We start from the raw sequence: 15499 nt of genomic DNA, 5'->3' as shown, positions 1-15499 counted from the left end.
TTCACACTGTTGTTATCAATGATTCACTGTCAGATTGAGAGGTCCTATCTAGAGATTCCCACAGATTCAGTTCTGTATCCACTACTATTCAATGCTTTCATTATGAGTTGGATAATGGAGTGAAGAGTATACTTATACAATTTGCTAATGACTCCAAACTGGGAAGGATTGCAAGCATGTCGGAGGACAGGATTAGAAATCTAAAGGACCTTGATAGATTGGAGAATTGGTAAAAGCCAACGAGATGAAATTTAACATAGAAGTGCAAAGTACTACACTTAGAAAGGAAAAAAAATCAAATGCATAGATATAGAAATGGGAAATAACTGCCTAGGTAGAAATACCGCAGAAAGTATCTAAGGGAATATAGTGGAGCAAAATTGAATATGAGCTAAAAATGTGATACAGTTGCAAAAAAAGGCAAATATCATTTGGGATGTATTAACAGGAGTGCTGTATGTAGAACATGGGAGGTGGTTGTTCTGATGTACTTGGCACTGGGGAGGCCCCATTTGGGAGGTATTGTGTCCAATTTTGGGTACCCCATTTTAAGAAAGATGTGGACAAATTGGAGAGAGTTTAGAAAAGAGCAACAAAAATAATAAAAGGTTTAGAAATCTGATCTCTGCAGAAAGATTAAATAAGCTGGGCATGTTTAGTCTTGAGCAAAGAAGATAGTGGTGACCTGATAATCTTCAAATATGTTAAGGGCTATTATAAAGAAGATAGTGATCAATTGTTCTCTATATCCCTGAAAGTAGGACAAGAAGTAATCAGCTCAATCTACAGCAAAAAAGGAGATTTAGGTTAGATATTAAGAAAATTGTTCTAACTGGAAGGATAGGTAAATACCAGAATATCTAACTAAGGGAAGGCATGGAATCCCTGCTTCAGAATGGGAGGATGGACTGGATGACCTCTCAAGGTCCCTTCCAGACCTACATTTTTATTATTCAGCCATAATGCTCTCGATTGCTTTCTTTCACTTTAACTTCATTGCTTTGTTGTCTCTTTGGATTACAAATCCCTTGTGGCCTTGCCTTCTTACTGGTTTGTAAAAATACATAGTAGACTATGCAAACAATAAAAATTAAAAATAATCCCATAGTTCCTCTTTCCCTTCCCTTCCACACACTCTAAATCTCCATCTTGCAATGACACAATACACTCTAGTCATTTTCATACGAAAGCAGATCTTGTAGGTTATAATCAACTCTGATTCCAATCCCATAGGCTGGCCTGAGTAGCATCTCAAATGGTGTGAAATCTTTTCTGACTTTTAAAACAAAGGAGATCAAAAGCAATTACTTCTGGTCTATCTATGCCTCTCTACCATTGTTACTTTATGCCCCTCATTACTGGAATATCTGATTGCCTCACAATCTTTGATGTTTGTATTCTAATAGCATGCCTCTGATGTAGGGCAGTGCTATTGTCCCCATTTCACAGACAGGAAACTGAGGCACAGAGAGTCTAAGGCATTTGCCCAAGGTCACACAGGAAGTACAGAGCAGAGCAGGGAACTGAACTTGTGTCTTCCTAGTTCCAGGCCAGTGCCCTAACCAGCAGAGCAACCTTCCCCCACTCTGACCTACTATTTAAAAGCAAATGCCCCACTGATCAGTGTCAATGAAAGGACACATTAGCACCAATGGGAGATGGCTCAAAGCAGCATGTGATCCATTCAACCAAGGAAAGACAGGTAGAAATTAATTCCATTCTAAGGATATTTTGACCCTATGAAATTAGGCAGTTATTCCCGTTCTAGAGGAAGGTATGATTTAGTATTTCCTAGTTCTTCAATCCTCATCTCAAGGAACAAGAAGAGTAAGACCACAATGAAATGTAAGTATCAGACTAGGATTTCTGTATCAAATGCAGTGTTATGCAGGTGACCTATGTAATTCACCATGTATTTAGAGTCTGAGAGAGGACTTTTTTACATATTACAAATGCTGCCATTTATAACGCAGCAGTTTGACCTCAAGAGAGACAAAATAAGAGACTGCAGGGCAGCAGGGGCCAAATTCTCCTCTGGATTATTCAGATTCACCTCTCATCCTACTCATAGATCCCCTACTGTACCTGTCCTCTGCTTTCTCATCAGTTCCCCACAGGGGAAGCAGTGCTCTGTATACTGTATATCCACATGACCAGAGGAATGGAATGATGGGCTACATATGAAGCCTCATACAATCAGAGAAATTTAGGGCTAGAGAGGATCTCAAGAGGTCATCTAGTCCAACCCTCTGCACTGAGACGAGACTAGGTTCACCTAGATAGATGTTTGACCAACCTGTTCTTAAAATCCTCCAGTGACAGGCTTCCCATGGCAACACATTTCAGTACTTACCTATTGTTAAAATTATAAAGGTTTTCCTAATATTAAAACCATCTTCCTTGTTGCAGATCAAGGGTAGGACAGGAAATAATTGGCTCAAACATGGAGAACAATCATCCTTATCCTGTTCTCATGGTTATATCATAGAATCATAGAACTGGAAGGGACCTCGAGAGGTCATCTAGTCCAGTCCCCTGCACTCGTGGCATGAATAATTATCTAGACCATTCCTGACAGGTGTTAGTCTAACCTGCTCTTAAAAATCTTCAGTGCTGGAGATTCCACAACCTCCCTAGTCAATTTATTCTAGTGCTTAACCACCCTGACAATTAGGAATTTTTTCCAACCTAAACCTTGCTGCAATTTAAGCCCATTCCTTCTTGTCCTATCCTCAGAGGTTAAGAAAAACAAATTTTCTTCCTCCTCCTTGTAACAACGTTTTACATACTTGAAAACTGTTATCATGTCCCCTCTCAGTCTTCTCTTTTCCAGACTAAACAAAACCAGTTTTTTCAATCTTCTCTCATAGGTCATGTTTTCTAGACCTTTAATCATTTTTGTCATTCTTCTCTGGATTCTCTCCAATTTGTCCACATCCTTTGTGAAATGTGGTGCCCAGAACTGGACACAATACTCCAGCTGAGGCCTAATCAGTGCAGAATACAGTGGAAGAATTACTTCTCGTGTCTTGCTTACAACACTCCTACTAATACATGCCAGAATAATGTTGCTTTTTTTGCAACAGCATTACACTGTTGTTTCATATTTAGCTTGTGGTCCACTATGACTCCCAGATACCTTTCTGCAGTGCTACTTTCTAGGCAGTCATTTCCCATTTTGTCTGTGTGCAACTGATTGTTCCCTCCTAAATGAAATACTTTGCATTTGTCCTTATTGAATTTCATCCTATTTACTTCATACCATTTCTCCAGTTTGTCCAGATCATTTTGAATTTTAATCCTATCCTTCAAAGTACTTGCAATCCCTCCCAGCTTGGTATTGTCCGCAAATTGTATAAGTGTACTCTGTATGCCATTACCTAAATCATTGATGAAGATATTGAACAGAATATTGGACACAGAACTGATCCCTGCAGGACGCCTCTTGTTATGCCCTTCCACCCTGACTGTTAACTACTGATAACTACTCTCTGGGAACGATTTTCCAACCAGTTTGGCACCCACCTTATAGTAGCTCCATCTAGGTTGTCCATCTACGTTGACTAGTTTGTTTATGAGAAGGTCTTGCAAAACAGTATCAAAAGCTTTACTAAAGTCAAAATATACCATGTCTACTGCTTCCCCCCTCTCCACAAGGCTTGTTACCCTGTCAAAGAGAGCTATCAGATTGGTCTGACATGATTTGTTTTTGACAAATCCATGGTGACTGTTACTTATCACCTTATTATCTTCTAGATGTTTGCAAATTGATTGCTTAATTATTTGCTCCATTATCTTTCTGGGTACAGAAGTTAAGATGACTCAACTGTAATTTCCTGGGTTGTCCTTATTTCTCTTTTTATAGATGGGCACTATATTTGACCTTTTTGGAATCTCTCCCATCTTCCACGACTTCTCAAAGATGGCTCAGACATCTCCTCAGTCAGCTCCTTGAGCATTCTAGAATGTATTTCATCAGGCCCTTGAAAACATCTAATTTGTCCAAGTAATTTTTAACTTGTTCTTTCCCTATTTTAGCTTCTTCTGATCCTACTTCATTTTCAATGGCATTCACTATCCAATCCAATCCAATCCAGTCCAATCACCACCAACCTTCTTGGTGAAAACCAAAACAAAGAAGTCATTAAGCACCTCTGTGATTTCCACATTTTTGTTATTATTATGTTATTAATTATTATTATTAATATGTCCCCCCTCAGCCTTCTTTTCTCAAAACTAAACATGCCCGATCTTTTCACCCTTTCCTCGTAGGTCATGTTTTCTAAACCCTTTATCATTTTTATTGCTCTCCTCTGGACTCTCTCAAATTTGCTCACATCTTTCTTAAAGTGTGGTACCCAAAACTGGACACAATACTCCAACTGAGGCGTCACCATTGCTGAGTAGAGTGGAAGACTTACTTCTCATGAACTTACTTCTACATATAATACTCCTGGTAATACATCCCCACATGATAGTAGCCTTATCTGAAACTGCATCACGCTTGACTCATATTCAATTTGTGATCCACTACAACCCTCAGATCCTTTTCTGCAGTATTGCTGCTTACCCAGTTATTTCCCATTTGGTATTTGTGCATTTGATTTTGCCCTTACTAAGTATGGGTAACTTTTCACTTATTTGTATTGCATTTCATCTTGTTGATTTCAGACCAATCCAGAATAGTTGGAACCAACAATTTACTACTGGACATTGGTGTTTAATAGTAGAAGCAGAAATAATTACCATTTTAAAGACTGGGATAAAGTTGTGGGTTTTTTTAAATTATTATTATTTTTAAACCATAAGATAAGTTTTTTTTCTGTAAGCAGAAATGCACATTAATGAACTAAAAAATGTAAATCTGACCTGATGAAGCATGCATTTTTGCAAGTCTACAGCCTTGTAAGCATACTACTAAAGTTACATGCACTGGGCCAGATCCTGAGCTGGTGAAAATTGGGGTACTCCATTAACTTCAACAGAGCTACAACAAATTACACTAGCTGCAAATTTGGTCCAACACTCATAACTGTAAAAAGAAAAGGAGTACTTGTGGCACCTTAGAGACTAACAAATTTATTAGAGCATAAGCTTTCGTGAGCTACAGCTCACTTCATCAGATGCATTTCGGCTGCTACTCTGAAACCACTCATAACTGTGTTACATTTGTCACCCACAGGCCACACCCATAGAAACCCAATGGGCTGAGCATGTGGTTTTTCTAAATATACCCATTTGAGGAAACCTACATGCTCAAAGTTTGAAAATTACAAGGTCATTAGTCTGGGATATTTCTGCATGTTTAGCAGTGGCTAACTAGGTCATGGCTGCCCTTACAGAATATGACAGGCAATTTACTGAAACTGGTTACAAGGCAATCTCTTATTTTGGGGAACAACATCTATCTCCTGTGTCACCCTGGCATATCTTCATGTGTCTTCAAGTGGCTCATCGTCAAACATAAAATAAACCTTGTTAAAATAGTTTTATGAAACAAACTATTTAGTAAATATATATATTAACTCTTATGCACCCTATTGGCTAGTGTGTATGTGTACCATTATGCTCTACTGGATGGAATTGAAATTGTTCAATTGTATCTCCTAGTCCCTTATTCAGCAAACAGTGTTAACAGAGATCTTCTTTAGTTTGAGTGCTAAGAGCCTGTACTTCTGGAACAGAAGCAGGGTTCTGTCCCCCTATCATGTTACATTCCTAATGGCCATAGTATGCAGTGTACTGACAAGTTTATAGCCTTAGATGGTCAAGGATTTGTTAAAATATTCAGCCAGAAATAAGTGATAGGTACCAATAGGTCACTGTGTGAGTTCAATTCTGGCTGGAGCATTATGGGGAAGACGGTGCAGGCAGGCTTTTTCCCCTTGCACTTGCGGCACACCTCTAGCACTTACTGTGTGAACACTAAATGGGCTGGCTAGTCCACCTCCCCCAAGGGATATTCCCCAGACCATCACCCAACCCCCTTGTATGCCTGCTGGGGTCTGACAGGTATAAGGAGCACTATGCAGCATGCTTGCTGAGGGATCCTACCTTGGGTAGACAGAATGACTCGGAGTACCTGAGCAATAAAGTTTTCATTCCTCCCTTAGTCCCTGAAAGGAGCAAAGATAATGTTTTGGCCCATTATGTGTAAGATCGTGTAAAAAATTCTGGTTTTCTTCCCAAAAAGTTTCTTTTCTAGACAGACTAAAAATAACAAGGCAAAACACAAGAGCATTATTCATTTGAAAGCCCTGCAGGCTTCTTAAGTGGTATTTAATATTTGTTATTTCCTGCTGTATCTAGGCTCTTTTTAAAAACAGATCTTTGAGCTCCTGATTACCAAGCCATACTATTGGGGGATGCACTGATAGAGGAGAACTATTCAAGCAAAGTCCTTCTGCCTGTCCCTGGTGGCTCTTCAGGGAAAAATTAAATATACTCCTGGCAAGGAATAACCAAGACATCCTGGCTAAAACCGTAGTTCTTTGCAAAGCAAGTTCTAACACCCAAGGTCAGCTGTAAAGTATTGTCAAACCTATGGCTGCCCCACTGCCAGTATCTTACCCCATGCTTTGTAAAATGATATGAGACACCGTAAGTATGACAGGCACTATATAAAGCAAATTACACTCTATGAACGCAAATACTGAGTGATTCATTGGAAGAATTGCTGGGCTGATAACTTCAAACTTTACACATTTTCTGTATTTTAGACCAATATATATTGGTTTCAAAGTATTTACATTTCTAATGATGTAATATTTAGTCTGAGTCATGGCAAAATCAAGTCACTTTAGGACCCTGCAGCATCCTGAAGCCTGTTGTATTTGTTACTGTAAAACCTGACTTGGAGAGCAGATTTAGAAAAGCTAGCTTTGTTAAAAGCCCTTTGCCTCCTGGTCATAGACAGTTCAGATGCAGCTGCATTTGGGCAGGGTGCGGGGAGTTGCGCTGGGGGGAATTGATCACTTTGTCTGTCCCTATATTAGGCTGAATCAAAACCCAGATTTGAAGTCTGCAGCTTGGTCTTTTCTCAATTAATGCAAACAGAATCCAATGGAACCTTCAGAATTCCTGAGAAGGACTCCACCTATATGAATTTATATTTGTATAAATATACCCTACATGTCAAATGTGACTAGTAATTTTGGATGCCTCTAGTTTTGGATGCTCAACTTGAGAAACTTTAAAGTGGCCTAATTTTCAGAAAGTGCTGAATGTTCATCAAAGCAGGCCCCTGAATTGGGTCTCAAGTTGAGCGCCAAAAATTGAGCGACCAAAAAGACCAATCTCTTTTTAAAATGGAGATTCTGGGATGAACGTGCATGCAAGCTCACTAGAAGCAGGAGAAACAGAAGAGATTTATCTGGTAGTTTCAGTGAACTCTGAACTCAACATGATGCTATTGTGTCTGCCCTGCAGAACTGATTTTCCAGGGGCAGAGCACAGGTGGCACAAGACAGTCAGATAGTCTCTTCACTATTCCCAAGGAATGGGATTTCCAGAGTGTAGGACTTTGCCCCCAGCTCCATCATGTATCCTGCTATCTCTGGCCTCAATATTCTTGGGGTGGACTCTGCTTGTACCCACAATGTTTGAAGTTAATTAGGCAAACAAGCTGGTTTGAGAGGATTTTGTTTCAACTTCCTTCCAATTCTAAGATGAGCGGCTGGTGGAGAAGGCAGATGGAAGGGTCCAAGAGTGACATTTTTTGCAAGTGTTGCTGCATGGCCTTATCCTGTCCTATCACCCACTACTCCCATCTCAAAAAGCAGTGTGGTTTTGGTACTTCCTCCCTTACCTAGCTGCAGACCCAGCTGTTTCCGTGCCTGAATGTTCTATAAAAACATTTGTTGCTAAGGGCACACAGTTCTCAGAAAAAGCAAGCAAGAAATGGTTTGCTCATGTCATTGCTAAGCCTTGGCTGAAGGCTTGTGATAGATGAATTATTTCTATTATTATGATGCCTAGGAGTTCTAGTCATGGACCAAGAAGCCATTGTGCTAGGCACTGTACAAAATGCAGAACAAAGACTGTCCCTGCCTCAAAGAGTATACAAGCAACAGCAGATGGATACAGACAGATGGAGAACTACAAAGAAACAAGAAAAGGAGCAAAGATCATTTATGGATATTATATGTAGGGAAAAACATTTTTCATCTGAGAAGAATGATATAGCAGGAAGTGTTTGAAGCAGCAAGTAATGAATTTATTTCAGCAAGATGAGATGAGCAAACTGCTCACCAAGTCCTGCAATCTTTGCTCAGTGAAAATTCCCTGTGCAGCCAATGTGGGGGTCAGTGCTGCAAGTTCTCCATGGCCAGAAATCCCAGTATCTTTGATGTTCTGACTGGATCGAGATTATTGGAGCTAGACTGGATGCTTTGTTTTCCTACTTAAATGGAAAAGAAACGGAAAATGTAAACTACTCCCAAAGAGAGTATAAAAAAAGAGAACTGCTCATAAAAAAAAAAGTTTGCCATACCAGTGAGTTTTCAAACCCTGTTCCCTGCAAATACACAACATATCTACCCTGTCTACATACATTACTCCAGAATAGTTGCTGAGGTTGTAGGTAAAGTTGTATGTGTTATACACTAAGGGAGAGGAGAAGGCTGGGTGCAGTCAGTTTACTTATCAGTTGCGGCAGAAGGAAGTAGCTTGTGAAGATGTAGAATCTGTCGCTCCGTGGAGACAGGCTGTGTGACACAATTAAGAGGTGTTCCGTAACTTAGTATTTCCTTGTTTTTTAGAGCTTGTGTTAGGGAGGATCTTAAACATATCCAACCTGAATCCCTTTTAAACAAGGATATTGTTTGTGGGATTCTAAAAAGGGCAAATGTCAAATCTGCACAAAAATCAGAGAACTCCAAATTGGTGCTTGCAGAAAAGAAAGGTTGAAAATATTAATGCTTTCCTGCATCCTCCTCCCCATTCCCCCACTATAGCAGGGTGGTTGGCTGGGTGTCCATGACTTCAAATGACTCCATTTTCTAATTTTTCAGATAGGATAATTAATATTACTTTAAGTTACTATTTGATACTTGCTTACAAAATGATAGGTCACCATGGCATTTTGCATGGTGAGTAAGGACACAATCCTTTCCCTGAATTATTTCCAATTTCACTGAGTCCCTCAAGACACAATGTTCTGGGGCAAAGGGGGGGGCGGGGGGAAGAGGCAAGGAGGATAGAGAAAGGAATACTGAGAATAAGATTAATGTTACTTGGGTGGTACTGGATGCAATATGTTAGTTCAATTTTTTTTTTAATAGGACAGTGCTTGATAGCTTGCATTTATTTCAGTTAAGCCCTAACCAAACCACACACTTAAGCATGTCTTTGATTTCAGTGCAACTACTCCCAGTGCATAAAATGAGACCTGTGCAGAAGTCTTTACAGAATCAGGGCCATAGAGATGGACATATTTCCTGCCCCAAAGAGCTCACATGTTTCATGTTATTGCTTATTTCAGAAGGAATTTGAGGGTCCTGATTTGAGGAAAAACAGAGAAAGAGGAACATTAAAATAGTCAACTTAATTTTACACCGTAGCCATAATCAATGAATTTGGCGTATGAACAGATGCCAAAGTCTGACTGATCTGTTTAAGGCCTGTGGTGTAATTGTATAGTAAGAAAAGATGGTACCATATTAGAGAAGTCAGAAGGGTTGTTGTTTTTGTCAGGCACCAACCAAACAGGGTCTTTAATTTCTTGACTTTTTACCATCAAATATTTTATTTCCATAATTGTTATATCTGACACACCTACATGAAAAAAAAAGAACTAGAAGTAGGTTGGATGTTTTTAACTATGTCGAAATGCAAGTCTCAAAAAGTGTTTTCAGCATTTGTGGGACTTTCCTAAGGTTATTTCCTGACCAAAGGCACAAGGGGAATTAAAAATAAGACCATGACTCATCACAACTGTACAACTGTCTTTAAAACAAAATAAAATATTCAAGGGCAGGTTCACTACTGCCATTAGCTAGCACAGCTCTGTTGACTTTAGCAGAGTTGCATCCGCTTACCTTGGTGGTGAATTTGGCCCTGAGTCTCAGAGTACAGATTACTCTCTTGGCTTCCATGGATTCTAGAGCTGTAGCACACGAAAGCTTATGCTCAAATAAATTTGTTAGTCTCTAAGGTGCCACAAGTACTCCTTTTCTTTTTGCGGATACAGACTAACACGGCTGCTACCCTAAAATCTCTAGCGTTATTGTTAACTTTACATCACGAGCAATATTTGCATATCTGCTCCAAGGTAAAATATCACTCATGTGACCCATCCCTAATACTGCAAACATGCACTACTGAAAAATTACATAAGTCATAGTGTCTCAGCCCCCCAAAATTGAATATATATGAATATTTTTGGCACAGCCTGCAAATGCTGGATGTTACATAGGTCAGATTATCCTGTCTGCTTCTGCTTATGGAAGGGATCCTGATTAGGTGACTCTGGATGAAAAGGCAGAGGATAAGAGGAGTCAGGAGTGCTTATTCTACACTGTGATGACCTGCTTCCCCTCTGATGAACTGCTGCTGCATAGGTACTTGGCGACTATGCACTGTGAGCAGGGAAGGAGGCAGAGCTCAAGGAATCTCCATGTAGTCTGGGTCAGCAGTTCTCAACCAGAGATCCGGAGCCCCCTGGGGACCACAAACAGGTTTCAGGGGGTCCACCAAGCAAGGCTGGCATTAGACTCACGGGGGCCCAGGGCAGAAAGCTGAAGCCCCACCACCCAGGGCTGAAGCCTGGGACCCTTAGCCCCGCCACCCAGGGCTTAAGCCTAAACCTGAGCAGCTTAGCTTTGTTGGACCCCAAGGAATTGCCCTACTTGCTACCCCCTAAGGCTGGCCCTGGCTTTTATAGGCAGAAAAACAGTAGTTGTGGCACAGGTGGGCCATGGAGTTTTTATAGCATATAGGTTGAGAACCCCTGGTCTGTCAGGTACCTTTGCTGCCACCATCGAGTATTCACTTCTTGTCTCTCTTAGATTTCAAGTTTCAAGGTTTTAACCCTTTCTCCCCAGGAATTGGAAACCCAGAGATACTCTCTTGCATGTGGTAATTATTAGGTAGCATCCCTTCAAAAAGTGGTAGTCAGGTCGGTGTCTAAATATCTTATCTGATTTAATCAGAGTTAGTGAAAATAAAAGTAACTTATTACAATAAGAACAAATGTAATCTAGAATGGAACTGGAAGCCTTAGAGAAATACTTGTATGCACAGAAATTGCTGATCTTACCCTGACTTTGTAAGTCTGTCTTGAAGCATCTTAATTATTTACAAATATACATACATATTGTGCCGTGACCTGTGCATGTCCAGTGTCATCTCTCAGCCCCAACCCCTGCTGCTGGGTCACTGGAATGTCTTTGGGAGTGCTCACTTTCTCGAAGGAATCTCTCCCCCTCCAAAGCCCATCTCGATCTATTATGTGGGAAGCTTCTGGGGTGAACTACAAGCAGAGCACTCTTCAGACTTTTCAGGTTCCCTCCTTTGAGCTCTACTAACCCTTTCTCAGGTAGCCCCTACCCCCAGGCAAGTCCAGCCAGACCTTCTTTCTGACCCTCTGGCTCGGTGTTCCCTATGATGCCCCATCACTATTCCCAGATCTCCCTCTTTCGAGATTCACTCTCCAACTCTCACCTGGACCAAACACCCCTGCCAGAGGCTTCCCCACCTCTTGTGATGTCATCAGCCTCAACAGTTCCTTCACATTCACATTCAGCCCCTACTTCCTCTGGTCCATTGAAAGCCCCCACAGGACTTCACCACTCTTCCATCTCCCCAAACTTCTCTGTTGAAGCATTTGCTGTTCACCTCTTTGTGGATCACCCAAGTGAGATAATGCTTAACCAATCCGCATTATGTTACATGATATCACATTCTGATGTGTGCTCCCTCCCAACTTTTCAATTTTTTTGGTCATTTTTTTTTGACAATAAAAATACTATAGTGCACTGGGCATAGAGATAAAAATGGATATCAACCACCCGAGTGATGCAGCAGAGTATGATACCCTGCATTCACAGATTTTATTTACCCAAAAGGATGGGGAAGGAAAATAAAATTTAAAAAAAGAAAAGAAAAATCAAATAAGTGGAAAAACCAATTAAAGCAGCATTGAACTAAAAAAAGAGGAGATCGGTATTAAGGAAATCATTTTTGTATAACAGATTTTTTTGTTTATTTTAAACAGAATCATAAGTAAGTTAAGTCAAGAAATCAATAGGAATGAAGGAAGAATAAGTTTCTTCCCAAAACGGTAAGTAAACCTTTCAGTCCTCTTTTTCTTTTGCAAACTATTAAGACAAAAAACTTTTCAGAATAATTTTCCATTTGAGCTAACAGAAGATCTCCAGTGTTACTTAATAGCAAAATCAGTCTCAGAAAACGTGATAAAAAGGAATTTCAATTTATTCTTTCTACAGTTATTCATGTTAGTGCAGTACAACCTCACTAAAATCCCTAACCTACCAAGACTTTCAGATTGAGTAATCCAATTGAGCTCAGTCACACTACTCATGTGAGCAAATTTACTCATGTGCATGAGTGTTTTAACACTGGGCCATATTTTGGGAAGTTAAGCTAATTACAATTATTTATTACTGTTTATGGTGCTAATATTAATATACTATCAGAGGTGTGCTTTAAAAACAAATTGTAATGAATAAAACAGAATAAAAATTACAATACTTTGTAATATACGAGTATATCAGTATATTATATTTTAAAATTAAGAAAATCTTAACAGCAGATGTCTCTAGAGGATGTTGATATTAAATCTTTGGTGAGAAAAGGCATGAGACTGCTTTAGATTTATTTTGAATGAGTATCAGCAGGTTCATAAATTAGCAAAGTTATTAATATAGTGGGGTTCTGTGTTCTATTTTAATAAAATATGGGATCTCTCATTCATTATTGCTTGAGATTTTTCTAAGCTGTTCAGGTGATTTAGACATTATCTATTAAAAATAATTAGCAATTTGTCAAAATATTCTACAGAGCTCTGAAAAAATCTCAGCCACTGTGATAAATTGGCTGAATTTCTCTGAATTTTATTTTTCAAGTCACCAGTCCCTAAACATCCATGATGGGATTCTTGGGATGGAGAGTTCAGGAAAAAGTTCTTAATGGGTCATTTGGGGAGCCTTTTTTACTGCAGTCATCATAAAGAAAGGAGTATTATGAAAACACAACTGCCATGCTACAGTAGTTAAAATAGTAGCTCCAGACTTCACAGTGGACCCCTTCATCCCCAAACTAACCCCTTCAGCCCTGCATGTGGGCAGGGGTGAAAGTAAGTTAAAGGAATTACTGGAACGCCAGAGTCCTGTGCAGGGGGCGTAGCTTCAACCAGAAGAGGCAGGGCCTTAAAATCTTGATTTAAAGGGCCCGGGGCTCCAGCCACGGTAGTGGCGGCTGGGAGCCCCAGGTCCTTTAAATCACCCCCGAGCTACCAGCTGCAGAGGTGGCTGGGAGCCCAGGGACTCGGGGGTGATCTAAAGAACCTAGGGCTCCAGCTGCCGCTACCGCAGTGGAGCCCTGGGCCATTTAAATCTCCTCCGGAGTCCTGCTGCTGCTACCCCAGGGCTTGGGCAGCAGGGCTTAGGTGGGGATTTAAAGGGCTTGGGGCTCCAGAAGCTGCTACCGCCCCAGCTCTTTAAATCCCCTCCAGAGCCGCGCCGCCGCTACCCTAGGGCTTCAGCGGGGATTTAAAGGGCCGGGGTGATAGCGGCGGCTGGAGCGCTGGTGCTCTTTAAATACCCGCCGGAGCCCCGCTGCCGCTACCCCAGGGTTTTAAATTGCTGTCTGGGAAAGCCGATCCCGGTATGGCGCACCAGCTCTTGCTAGTACGCCGTACCAGGGCGTACCAGCTTACATTCACTTCTGCATGTGGGTGTCTCCCTCCTGCTCCCCAGTTGATGAGAGTAGCTCCTGACATTGAGCCCTCTTAGACAATGCAGATTTTATAAATGCAGTAGGCACCACAATATAAACATAAACCACTATTAATAACTAAATTATTTATCCTATAAACCTTGGTTGAAATTAGCAAAAAGCAGTAGTCCTTGCCCAAACCCACAGATTAACACACATTTGGAGTCCCTGGCTTCCCATTGCCCTATACTTTTTGTAGTCATTGCCACTGGTGCAAAATGACTATAGGACATTACCATCATGATCTGGGTAGCATGGTTTTACACCCACTTTGCACATGTGTAATTAACAACCCATGAAATTGACTACATGTGGAAGACTGTGGGATTTTTAGGCCAAACTGGATCAAAATTAAGTACAAACAGAATAGGCCCCACTCCTGCAAGCACTTATGTACTTAACTGTATGACAGTGAATAGTTCCCACTGACTTTAATGGAATTACTCAGTTAAAAATATGCACATGTGTTTGCAGGAGTGGGTCTACATAGAAGAGGGCTCCGAAAATGAGATGAGATGACCAAACTTCTCAAACATTTCTCTCTCTCGCTCTCACACACACACACACACACGCGCGCACACACACACGGTCTAATTTGCCTTAAACGTTTTCAAAATAATCTAGCCTGGATTAGAATCAGATTTATGAAACTTCAGGCAGTTTATTTTTAGCTTTTTGGAAAAGTTAGTAGGGAAAAGGGTCAAAATAAAGTTCACCTGTATAATGGAAGACTATCTTCAACTCTAATTATGCTATAGCTTTTACTAAACTTAAACATATTTAGTTCATAATCATTAAAATGTGAAAAAAAATTAATGTCATCACAGGACCCAGCCGCAGAAGTTTCCTGACAATACAGGTAAATATGTACTTGCTGTCTATCTAAATACACAGCGTATTTAAAAAGATTAAAATATTAATTAGCTGCTTGCACAGTTTATTTACAGTCATTGCCATCCAACTGTCTTCACTCAAAAATTCTCTTATAAATATTTATGCTCATAGATCTTCAAGCTTTTCTCATCTACCTTGAGTTTAATCTTGAGCAGACAGAAGTAATTCAGTTTGGATAATACATCTGTCCAAGAACTTCCAGGATTAATTGCAATTTAATGAGCTAAATTATTGTTGATATTAGAGATGAGGATGAAGGAAAACCTCAGATCCAAACACACCCAAATGCTGGGGGCTATCGTAGATGGTGTCTTTAATAGACCTGGGAGTAGCCCATGGCAGCAGGATGTGGGTGGGTGCATGCAGAGTGATGCAATCTCTTGTTAGAACTGCTTGAATTGTGTCTGATACCAAATAAGGAATGTTACACCAGTTGATACCTTAATTCAATAAGGTTTTTTGAGTGAGTGAAACAAGGTTCTGTAAAACAGGTACAGTTGGTACAGAAAAATCCTTGGATATGTTTTCTTGGCAGGGGGATGCTCCAAATTTCCCCTTGCCTACTGAGGATGCTGAGAGCGCTCTTCATGTTTTCCCCCCACCGCCATACCTGCAGTGCTCATTAGGGAAAGGAGGAGAGAATGACAAC

At 40.4% G+C, this 15499-nt stretch overlaps 1 protein-coding gene across 1 annotated transcript in view; it reads left to right on the top strand.

Annotated features, from left to right (window-relative positions):
- LCP2 (lymphocyte cytosolic protein 2) overlaps positions 1-15499 on the top strand; it is a 49019-nt gene that overhangs the window by 13807 nt on the left and 19713 nt on the right. Inside the window, exons 4-5 of the mRNA XM_038412958.2 lie at positions 12215-12280; positions 14784-14815. Of these exons, the coding sequence (XP_038268886.1) occupies positions 12215-12280; positions 14784-14815 (98 nt within the window). The remainder of the gene's footprint in view (positions 1-12214; positions 12281-14783; positions 14816-15499) is intronic.

Source organism: Dermochelys coriacea, chromosome 8, assembly GCF_009764565.3.
Source record: "Dermochelys coriacea isolate rDerCor1 chromosome 8, rDerCor1.pri.v4, whole genome shotgun sequence".
In the NCBI taxonomy this organism is placed as follows: Eukaryota; Metazoa; Chordata; order Testudines; family Dermochelyidae; genus Dermochelys; species Dermochelys coriacea.
Note: the sequence above shows the minus strand (reverse complement) of the source record. Positions and strands in the feature narration are given on the sequence as shown.